The 12,534-nt window shown below is 35.1% G+C and overlaps 1 protein-coding gene across 1 annotated transcript; it reads left to right on the forward strand.

Moving 5' to 3' along the window:
• The first annotated feature begins 9,042 nt into the window (after positions 1-9,042).
• c21h17orf97 (chromosome 21 C17orf97 homolog) lies at positions 9,043-12,485 on the forward strand. The gene is made up of 2 exons (XM_051093554.1): positions 9,043-9,438; positions 10,982-12,485. Exons 1-2 carry the CDS (start codon positions 9,246-9,248, stop codon positions 11,341-11,343), a joined length of 555 nt encoding a protein of 184 aa, XP_050949511.1. The 5' UTR covers positions 9,043-9,245; the 3' UTR covers positions 11,344-12,485.
• The last annotated feature ends 49 nt before the right edge of the window (positions 12,486-12,534 follow it).

The raw sequence follows: 12,534 nt of genomic DNA on the forward strand, positions 1-12,534 counted from the left end.
CACTGTAAAAATGATTAACTTAATAAACTTTCTCATATTCATTCATTCTCTTGCCAAACGGATTAAAATATGCATATCATTGGTGAGAGGCAACGTTATCTTTATAGCCTCTGCTTGTCATATATCTAAAAGAATATGTGGACATAAAATTGAAGGGGGAAAAAAATCAAGAATGGAAAGGGTGGAAAATTGTTTTTGTAAATTTATCTGCGTGATAAAGTAGCGTCTGTGATAAGCCTTACTGTCCAACCGATCACTGACTCCCTCTATCGGTCATATTCCACACTTAAACCAGTGCAAGATAACAAGAGTTTAGGTTACTCACTGTTCCAATTGTCACTGTAATCTTAATCTGTTTTGTAAAATCAGATGCTGTTTGCAAAATGTTAATAAAAAAAAAAACAAAAAAAAAACACAGTTTAGGCGTATGAATATTGTAAATAATACATCTCTAGCATTTTAAAGACGAGTGACAACTTGCACTGACCTAAAATTTATAAAAAACACGTTTCTTAAGAACATAATTTCCTTTCAGTTAATTTAATTTGATTAGGCGGCTCTTGTATAACACTGATTTTATGGCACAAAAAATATACTTTAATTATAAATTGACACAGACCTGACACTTACCTCTCATTATATTCCTAATAAAGAATGGCTTTGAGTCAACCCATTTCAAGCCAGTCAAGAAAGAATAGCTTATTGTTATTTAGTGGTCATAATACATTACTTAGGCTCTGCCTAAACCACAAATCATTTAAATGTTGTATAAGTGCTGCACCCCTATCTGAAGTAGCTTCAAAATTGTGAGCTACTTTGGATGAGACAAGATGCAGACCACATGCACCATGGGAACTGAAGAGATTTGTCCATTATTGGACATGTGTAAGTTTCCTCTTTAGTTTTATGCCTGGGCAACAGCTGTTGCTAAGGCTAAATTGAAATGCAAAATATGCTGCATACATCAAATATACATTATAAAACAATTTATTAGTTAGATGGACATAAATTTTGGTATTCCAAAACAAAGACCATGGATTTCAGTAGGGATGCACAATATTATCTGACCAATATCGGAATCGGCCAATAATGGCTTACATGTAAATATCAGCCTAATTTCTCATACACCGATATGTCTTGCCAATAAGAGGAATAACTCACATGTGCTCAGGGTGTGCTAGCGATTACATCATGCCACCAGTGTAGCTCATTCTTGAAGCAAAATTTTCTCTGAATGATGATTAGATTCACTGTTTTGGATTGCTGCATTTAATCTGAGAATGCATTTACTGAATGACACGTAATAGTACATGCAGAGGCAGCGTCCCCCAGTAAAGTAAAATACACAAATAACATTTAGACTGTGTTTCTGATTAAATAAAGCAGTAATTGATGTTGATAAAATCATGAGTATATTTTGATGTAAATGTCAGAAGCTACAGCTTACATGAATTTAAAAAAAAAAAAAAAAAAAGCACAAACACGACACTCGTAAATTAAATAATTGTATAAATACTGATTTATTCATTAATGTACATGTACATTTTTTTAAAACAAGCTAACAGATTTTTTAGAATTTTTACAACTTTTTTGCTTTAGAGTGAAAAATATCAAGATATTGGCAAAAATCCTTTATCATGCATCCCTGGATTTCAACTCATATTATGGTTATAACTTTTATAACCATCTCAAACAGATATTAAAAATGAAATTTCAAAAATAAATTAATAATAATAATAATAATAATAATAATAATAATAACAACAAATTTATATATATATATATATATATATATATTTATTTATTTATATTTATACATACACATATAATTTATGTATTTATAATTTATTAATAAATAATTTCCATTTTTCTTAACATCAATAAATAATTTTTCTCTATTTTCTGCTGCACTAATATAAAAGTGAATTTTAAAGTATCAACAAAGATCTACTACAGAGATGATCCAGAATGAATAAGATCCACAGCACTCTCAGATGGAAATGATGCATGCTGGGTAGAGCTGACCACAACAGTTCTTCAGCTGGCAGCTTTAGCGTCAGGACAGGGTCATAAAGTTTGCCAGAGAAGAACTGCGGTAGGTCAGCCAATATTCACTCATCAGCATCCAGTACAAACCTAGAAGATAAAAACAAGACAGATGATTACAATTCAAAAATAACAAGGTATGTTCCACTACCACAAGTTTGTACTCCCTGTAATTACAAAACCATTATTCATGCTGCCATTTTCACAGACAGCACAGAATACCATCAAAATACAAACAAACTTTTAATTAAAAAATACAAAATAAAACATAATATACAGTGTTCTAAAAACATTGATATACTGTGTGAGAGTGTTTCAGACCATTTCACTATCATTTGCCCTATTGGGACCATGCAATGTCTTACATTTTTTGATCAATGACATTCATTTTTAGGCCTTGCAAACCTAAAAATGTGGAATTCTGAGACAATTTGTGGCAAATTCTGCTTGTCAACTTCATAAACATAATTAATGACATTATGTTCCTGTTTAATCATAATTATATAATCTCAAGTTATTTTTTGTAAGAAACATACATTTGATTTAAGTGTAAAATAAAAATAATAATACATTTAATAAATCAATTTAAAAGCATAAACGTAAAACAATTTAAATTCATTTTAAATGCGTATTTGGGTTAAAGGGTTAAGCTTATGTAACAAACTATAATTTCGTTTTAAGTAACAAAGGAATAGTAAGGGATTTATTGCTTGGAAAAAAAAATAAATCATTATTTCTTCCCCACTACATTATTTCTCTAAGATAAATAAGATTTTTTTTATGATTTTCATTTTTTTTCTTCAGCGTCCTTTACACTGTTTCAGAGGGCATAAAATCTGTAATTTGTTTAAGAAACCACAAGCCGTTAATGTATATCTGAATAATTCTTTGCACGCAAATCATTCTTACATAACTATCACTAAAAAAAAAACCCCAAAAACAATGTCAGTCATGATGTTTGAGTTTCACAAATGAGAATGCCCATCATTCCTCGGATCCCCAACAAGTCATGCTGATATAAACTCGCAGAACATTCCTGCTTCTAAACGAGTTTTGTCTATATTTTCCATCACGCAGAAACATCACATTGAATCATGCGAACTCAATGACACAGACTCAGGTTGCTCGCACTTTCCGTCTTGCTTCCCTCCCTGTGCTGCGTTTGGTAATCATCTACCATTCTTTCTCAGTACTCCGTGTCCCTCGTTCATTCCACCCTCCCCCAATCCAGCAAGCCGGCCCAGACACGCAGACATGAATCAGCAGGCATTGGGGGTGGAGGCCAGAGGACAAGGTAAGGCCTTGAGAGCACAATTCAGACATAATGTCATCTATGATGCATAGAACAATCACAAATACGATAAAGTGTTTCAATATTATGTGTGACTCAAATGTTCATTCTCACATGGGAAGCTTAAATGGATAATTAATTCACCACAAAAATTAAAAATTACAGTTCTGTGATGTACTCACCCAGTTCTTTGAAACATGCATCATATGTGTTCATGTGTGAAACACAAAACAAGATATTCATAAGACATCCAAGCTTCACTTTTCTACATAATGAAAGTAAATAGTGGACATGACAGTCAAGCATGTTTTAGAAAAACTTAAGGTGTGAATTTCAATCGCAAAGATGGCTCCAGCAAACTTGGAGCACACAAGATGTAGGAAATATCCAGAGATTGGTGATAAGTGTTTATTTTTATCCCAAACAAATGACAGTGAATCAGTCAACTGTTATTCAGCTGTACATATCACAGCAGTTTGGAAATTAAATGTTGGGTGAGTAGTGCTAAAAAGTTAATGCTTTATTGTTTTTGAAAAAGTTTCAGCAACACTAAATCTAACCAATAGCGTTAAACGCAAATGTGAGATTAAAACTCATTTTCTGAAGCCATCTTTTATTGCGACTTGTGTTTTACGGTACTTGTGCTTCACATCTCAAATGTAATGTTGTACCAGGTGAGCTACAGAGCAAGTTTACTACATCAGAAAATTCATACATATGGAGCTGGTTAATGGCGCTACAAAGCTAACGCCCGATCGCGTTTGAAAATTATGTATTAGCTACACTAAATCTAACCGATAATGTTAAAGGCAAACGCGAGATAAAAACTTGTTTGCTGGAGCCATCTTTTGGCTCCACCACAAGCCAACGTGTGTTTTACAGAGCTCACGTTCTCAAATGAAATGTTGAATCAGGTGAGCTACAGAGCAAATTTACCATGTCAGAAAACTCATAAATATGGAGCTGGTTAATGGCGCTAAAAAGTTGACGCTCAATCGCATTTGAAAATAACATATTGGCTAGGTATGGGCAATATGGGCTTAAACATTTATCACAATATTTTCTGGTATTTATTGCGATAACGATATCAATGATGATAATTAAGAGAATCCTGTTTCTTCAGAGAAAAGTATTATTTTACTATTTTTACCCAAAAAAAGCATAATCGAGTACACACGTACAATGTAATGACTGTTTAATTCACTGGAAGCCGGAGGGCACCCTTGCGCAGAAAATCCACATATGCTTAGCAGAAGTAATAGTACTGACAACACTCCAGGAATCTCTAATCCAGTTATTGCTGTAGCTGAATAAATTGCAGATAGAGACATTTTAACTGAGGAAACTCAATAAACATTTGATTGCTATAATATATGGTCAGTCTGTGTTCTTCAAGCAATTTTGAGTATTTTTATAAGATAAAGTATATTTATAAGGCAACATAGCTTTTATAATACTACTAAATAGTGTGATTTCTGCCTCCTTACGTGATATAAAGCCACGTCTGATCTCAAAAGTTTATTTAAAACACTCTAATATGTTATTTAGTTCATTTAGAGAAAAAGCATGTCAATAAAAGATATCTTTGTTGGACAACAGGTTTGTAAACGGGCTCATACGCATGCAAAACTGTATTGCACATGTGCTACTGTAGACGTTATTATCGCAGGAAGACTAATTGTTATTGAGAGGAAAATTTTACGATATATCGTAAGCGATAAGATATCACCCATCCCTAACACTGGCTACACTAAATTTAAACAAATGCAAACGTGAGATAAAAGCTAATTTGCTGAGGCTATCTTTTGTGTTGTTATCTTTTATGTTGTATCAGCTCAGCTACAGTGCAAGTTTACTACATCAGAAAATTCATACAGATGGAGGTGGTTAGTGGCGCTTAAAAGTTGACGCTCAAAAGTTGACGCTCGATAGCGCTTGAAAATAACATTTCAACTACACTAAATCTAACTGATAGCATTAAACGCAAACGTGAGATAAAAACTAACCAGCTGAAGCCGTCATTTATTGCAACTTTTATTTTACACGATTCGTGCTTTACATCTCAAATGTAATGTCGTACCAGGTGAGCTCCAGAGCAAGTTTACTACATCAGAAAATGCATACATGTGGAGCTGGTTAATGGCGATTGAAAAGTTAATGCTCCATCGTGTTTGAAATAATGTGTTAGCTACACTACATATAACCAATAGCGTTAAGTGCAAACGTGAGATAAAAAGTAATTGGCTGAAGCCATCTTTTGGCTTCAACATAAGCCAACTTATGTTTTACAGGACTGGTGCTTCACATCTCGCATGTAACGTTGTACCAGGTGAACTACAGAGCAAGTTTACTACGTCAGAAAACTCATACATAAGCAGTTGGTTATGTTATGAGAACGTCAAACGTAATTTGTTTATAAAGCATGCATTTTGATAAAAATGTTCTGAGTTCATACCATAGTATTGTGTGAACAGGAATAACAATCGTTGGTATTTTACTGCTTCTAGTGTTCAATTTGGCTGGAAACTGCAGCGAATTTTATGTATAGCTAATTTTTAAGAGTTTAAAAACAACATCGATACAGGCATGTTTTTCCAATGAGCATGTTACAAAATGTTTGATTTTTGATTGATAAAAAAAAAAGAAGGCCTACATTATATTACATAAGGACTAAATTTTGGGCCTTACGTGTACTCTTTATATCACCAGTACATTATTATATAGGCCTATGTGGAATTTAGTACGTATTAGTCAATATATAGTATTTGTTCTACCTTAAAACTTTTGGGCTTTTTGGAATCTGTACCTAAATGAAATAAAATTCTAAGGGTGTCGCAGCAGTGCAAGCAAATTAGCCTAAATTGACAATCTTTACATAGCTGAACACGCTCGTCTCGTTCCCCCCGACACCAGTCGATCTATTGATCTGGTCTGGGTGTACACAAGCCGCAATGCGTGAATGGAAAAGGGAAACATTAAGGTCAGCTCGCTATTGCTAATGGCTAACACACTAGCCTACATTGTTAGGACTTTATGGTACCAAGACATATTCGACCCTTGGTATCTAAAGTGTTTGCATAAGAACAAACAATACAACTGCTCATCTTCAGCCAGCGTGATCAGTTGTCATCCACAAGCAAAAACCATACAGTTCAACTCTGACTTTGTGCTAATGCTGATGTCTTTTCTCAGAGCTGACAAAGTGATATCTATGAGTAAACAAAAGACTGAATCAGTGTGTGAGTACTGAGGAACAGGGTGGGAAGACGTCTCCATCGCTCTTTGCTGTTTAAGGGCGGAGGGGGGGGGATTTTTTTTTTTAAAAAATCATCGCATTGCAAAGCCTGAGGCTGAATCAAATGTGACCGAGTACTGACTTGCCATGGATTCTGCAGGCAGGGCAAATGGTGGCCATTTTAATGCACTGGCATCAATACAGAAATATGCCATTTTGTATTTGGTTTCACAAAAGAAACGTTTGGTTTAAATGTCTTCAGATTTAAAAAATCTCGTACTTGCCAGCATCATGATAAGCATTACTGAGGGAAGTATGGTGCACACATACCTCACCATTGAAATCATCTATAAAAAGAGACGTGGTGGTTTTGTCAGCTGGAAACACATTTGCTTTTTATTACAGCTGGTTGATCTTAAGCAACACAACCCACCTTTCCAGATCCACAGCAGGGTAAAGTGCAGTCCGAGTTTACAACATGAGGAAAAAGGTGAACAAGTTAGCATTCTGTCTCTTAAAGAGCTGTACTTAGATTTGAACACCAATTCAGAAGAACTATTTTTGGACACCGGGTTAAAAAGTGTTGACTTGCTATGACTCAAACACTAAGCAAGCTGGATATAAAACCAATAATGCAGACATAGAATGTCAAGAGGAGTGTCTTTTCAAGGATTTTTGCTGATACGCATTGTCTTAGTCACTAAGTGACGTCTTAGAAAATTCTCAGAACATTTGAGGCCTGCTCTTCACAGTCCACGTAGACTTTAAACTGCACATTGTTCTTATATAGATGTTATTCTAGTTTATATTAAACTAGAATTTAAAAAAACATGAAAATAAACCATATCAGTACACCCAGTGGCATTTAAAGGTTATAGTAACTGAACAGTAATTTATTTAGTATTAAAAGGTCATTATTATTTATGTAAAACAAAACAGCTATTATATTCAACTAACGTTACATTGTCATATATAAAAGGGTATACGTAAAACAGCTAAACTATCAGAGCGTATGTAACGTTTGTTACGTCACTTCCTAAATCGGTTATATTCCATTGAAACGTTTAGTGACCAGCAAACTCGATTGTAACGTCACATATCGAGCAAAAGCTATGGAGATTTCCTCATCAGAGGTGAATGAATTACATAAGGATGTTCTTACCCAACCAAATCAGGAAACACACTTTAGCAGACACGTTGGCATCTATGCAGCAATAAAAAGGACTGACGTGATTGTACCGAATAACTATTTGTATTTACTCAACATGTCGTCAGATTAGATTTTTCTTAAGAGAACTTTAAATACACAGATTACACTCGTACCGATTTGCGCCCTCGAGTAAAGGCTTTAGTAGGCTGGAAGTTTGGCCGGTATAATGGAATGAAACTTATGTAATGACCTCCGCCCGGTATCCAACATATTCGATGATGGTCTGTTCTAATATTATATTCTTTCATTTTATCGCGAATATAACGCGTATTCGTGCCTCTGAAGAATCAGATTTTTTTCCGCCCCACCTAAGTGAACTGCCTCGCCTTTCCCCGGAGCTAATAAAGCTGTTCTATCTAAAACCCGACAGAAACAGACTACGGATTAGATTAACTTCGAAGCTGGTTAATGTCTGAAAAGTTGATTAACATAAACGCTCACCTCACTGGTAAAGTGAATCCTCCGTTCTCGCCTCTCACGTTTACCGGTGTCTGCGATCAGCTGGCAAAGGGAGTGACGCGATTAGTAACAGCTGGCCACTGGATCTGCGACGTCAAGGGTTCGCTATGACGACTGTCTTCCGTAGATTATAAATGACTTCCACTTCAGCCAACGCTAAGCCTCGACTCCCAAGAAAAGGGGCGGGACAAAATGATTCCAACCAATCAAAATGTTCCCTGCTCAGGGACGATCCGTTTCCAGCCAATCATCGGTCCATGTGAAAGTTTACTGAACATCCCCCGAAGTTCTTTTCCACTGAAGTTAATTTTAATAAAATAAACTGTAAAACAGGTACACAATAAAACATTCATGATGTTGAAAAAACAAAGAAGCACACATACCCTAAATAAGCAGAAACACAAAGGGTCTGCGTTTGTAAATGAAAATGTCAGTAAAAATGTTTGGCTGCTGTTTCTCCTTATGATTCCCCTCTGTAACCTTTATTGCTGTTACTAAGTTTGGCTGTCCAGCACCATGTTCTTCTTTCTAACTGATGGCCTTGTTCTAAGTATAGAGTCAGTGTCTGAGCCAAAAAACAGGTCGTATGATCACTTTTGAGTAGAATATTTATTGCTTCTATTCACACTTGAATTCTATTAATTGGTTCTCTACCAATCTAATGAAGGAAATGGTGATCAGACGTTCTAGATATTATGAGTGATACTGCATTGCAAGTGTTAAATATCTCTAGTTACCTCAGATATGTATGTATGAATGCCAGACTGTTCTCCACCACTCCTGCTTGGCACATAGGAGGAGTTCTGTTCCCATGGAGATGCGTCATCACGCTTAAACGACCTTCATTCTGCTAGAACGAGTTTTTCGCGGTACTAACTAGCGAATTATGGATCGTTTGTTTTGAATCTTAAAATTAAATATTGTAATAACATCTATTTTAATTTAAAATGGTTTAAAGTAAATTTAAAATGAAAGTAGGTCAGTAAGTAATGTGAGGGTAAAATATGGCATCGTTTAGAGACAGAAGGATTAAAGGCGCTTCTCAAACAACAAACATGCGAGAGGAGATTTCAGTTAAAAAAGAGTTTCACGTCCCACCTTTGAGTGCCACAATGAAAGAGAGCAAAAAGAAGAGGAAAGACACAACAAAGGAGAAAAAGAAATCGAGGAATGGTATTAACCAACCAAGGGATTCAGGTGAGTTGGTTTGCAAAAACAACTGGAGCTGAGAGATTTTGAATCCTGTCATATTATATGAAATAACAAGACTTAGAGATTCATCTAAAAATGAAATTTCTGTGATTTACTTACCCTCATATTGTTCCAAACCTGTATGACCTATTTTTGTGGAACATAAAAGAAGACATTTTGAGAAATTCCTCAATTTTGTTTTTTGGTCCATACAACGGAAGTCAGTGGCAACCAAAACTGTTTGGTTATTCTTCAAAATATCTTAAGTGTTCAACAGAATTCATAAAGATTTGGAACGACATCAGGGTAATAATGATGACAGAAGTTGTTTTTTTGTGTAAACATATGTGACCCTGGACCACAAAACTAGTCTTAAGTAGCACAGGTGTATTTGTAGCAATAGCCAGAAATACGTTGTATGGGTCAAAAAGATCAATTTTTCTTTCATGCCAAAAAATCATAAGGATATTAAATAAAGATCATGTTCCATTAAGATATTTTGTAAATTTTCATACCGAAAATGTATCAAAACTCAATTTTTGATTAGTAATATGCATTGCTAAGAAGTTTCTCAATATTTAGATTTTTTTCAGATTCCAGATTTTCTGTTGTATCTCGGCCAAATATTGTCATACATACAAAACCATGCATCAGTGGAAAGATGATGTCTCAATTTTAAAAAATTGACCCTTATGACTGGTTTTGTGATCCAGGGTCACATATGCCTTTAAAGAGATAGTTCAGCCAAAAATGAAAATTTTGTCATTAATTACTCTGTTAATAAAACCTGTAAGACCTTATTGATCTTCGTAACACAAATTACAATATTTTTGATAAAACCCGAGAGCTTTCTGACCCTGCGTAGACAGCAATGCAACTACCACGTTCAAGGCCCAGAAGAATTGAATAAAATCATTACTTTTGCACAAAAAGTATTCTCGTAGCTTCATAAAATGCATTTGAACCACTGATGTCACATGGACATTTTATCGATGTGCTTACTACCTTTCTGGGCCTTGAACATGTCAGTTGCGTTGCTGTCTATGCAGGATCAGAAAGCTCTCGGACTTCATCAGAAATATATTAATTTGTTTTCTGAAAATGAATGAAGGTCTTACAGTGTCTTACAATGACAGAAATTTGATTGTTAGGTGAAATATCCCTTTAAATTATAAGGTTTATGCCTAAAACAACAAAAAAACAATCTGCCAATGGGGTTAAAAAAAGCAAAACACATTGACATTTAGACACTGTCTAAAAGTGTAAATATAATTTGTAGTTTAAATGAACTTTATCAAGAATGTTTAGATATTTTATGCCAAAACAAGGCATAATTGAATAGGAATAGAAATTTAACTAAATAACTGAAACATTTATTACTACAGTCCGTCTTTAACAGTTTTTTACCTGTGTTGATTGATAGTTGCTTCCTTCAGTAGTTGACTAGTAGGTAATAGCTGAAGCACTGTGATATATTTTAAACCTCCTGTGTTTTCTCTGTGCTGGGAGATTAACTCGTAATCCATCTACCCGTCTGACCTTCCTCTAGAGAAACTCCAGACAGAGCAGTGGACCAACGGAGAGATGAGTGATGCTCAGAGCAAAGGTCAGGCGAAAGCCAAAGAACGAAAAAGCAGCAAATCCAAAAATCCCAAGGGTGTGTCAGAAGTGGTTCCAACAGAGGAGGACAAATCTGATTTGACTCACATTGAACAGGACAGCTTGAGGTGGGAAGGAGCTCTGGAAGACCCCAGTGCAGAGGCTCAGCGGTTGGAGGTCTACAGAGCCAATCGCCGTAAACGTTATATGGCATCAAGACAGGCTTTTCTACAAAACACTCAAACAGGTTTAAGCATAGACTCAAACTCTTCAAAACTAAATATAAGAAACAAGCCTGGAGTTTTAGCATGAAGAAATTATAATGCATGAAGCCTTATAATCAGTCTATTAGATATGAACAGATTGTGTTTAAAAGCTGATTACGGTGATATTAACATAACTGCAGTGAGAAAATTCTTTAGACCTGAATGTGCTATATAATTTCTCTTGTATGTGGATACTCTCACATGGAGGGAATTTAGGAGGAATTTGCCTTTTGTTCGTTTACAATGGTATAGTTCAAGTGCTGTTCTTTGGAATGTTCTATTCATCACAGCATTTAAAAAAGAACACTTTCTAGATCAATATAACTGTTTTAAACATTATTTAAAAATAAATTAATATTAAAGGCACAATATGTAAGTTTTCACCTCTAGAGGGCGCATATTCAAAACAAACAAAAAACCAAAGGCGTAACATGGGAGTTGTAGTCTTTATCCCCACAGCCGATGCAATCCGTCGGGACTCAGGCAGAATTCATGTTCATGGATGAGCTAATGCATTAAAGACTTATTAAAGTCACTGTAGTGTGAAGCAGGGTGGAGCTGAAAGTCGTGAAAGCAAAACAAGGACGCTGGAGCAATTGCTAATGATGGATGAGTGCGATACATGGCTCGAAATCAGCAGAGCTTTTATTATGCCATTAAAACAGTTGATATTAAGTCGATAAAACAGCACTGTTTTGTCATACCTGATACATTTGAGTGTGTTGAAAGTTCTGTTATAATGTTACTCTGTGCGTTCGTCAATTGTCTAATAAAATCCATAACATATTGTCTTAAGTGGCTTTGGGGTTTCCAAAATAAAAACGGAAAATCGAGGGTGTACGGCGTCATTGGCAGGCGATGCAACAACACGGTCTGTTAAAATTGCTTATTTATCTGGATTTAAACATTCTTGGAAACATTTGGGATAATGTAAGTACACAAGTCAGAAAAAAATATAACACTGTTCTAGTGTTTTTTGGATATTTTAATCAAAACATCTTACATATTGTGCCTTTAATAAGTGTTACTTCAGCACCAAATAAGCGCATTATAACAATTTCTGAAATTCTGTTTTTAAAATAAATGAAAACTATTAATTACTCACTCTCTTATAATTCCAAACCTGTAAGACCTTCGTTCATCTTTGAAACACAAATTAAGAAATTTTTATGAAATCCGAGAGCTTTCTGACCCTGCATAGACGGCAACACAACTGACACATTCAAGGCCCAGAAAG

This window comes from Labeo rohita, chromosome 21 (assembly GCF_022985175.1).
Source record: "Labeo rohita strain BAU-BD-2019 chromosome 21, IGBB_LRoh.1.0, whole genome shotgun sequence".
NCBI lineage: Eukaryota > Metazoa > Chordata > Actinopteri > Cypriniformes > Cyprinidae > Labeo > Labeo rohita.

Excerpts from the sequence above, each read along its gene's own strand:
- c21h17orf97 (XM_051093554.1), top strand. The coding sequence starts at position 9,246 with ATGGCATCGTTTAGAGACAGAAGGATTAAAGGCGCTTCTCAAACAACA. Across the intron at positions 9,439-10,981 it reads TAACCAACCAAGGGATTCAG|AGAAACTCCAGACAGAGCAG; the intron begins GTGAGTTGGTTT and ends ACCTTCCTCTAG.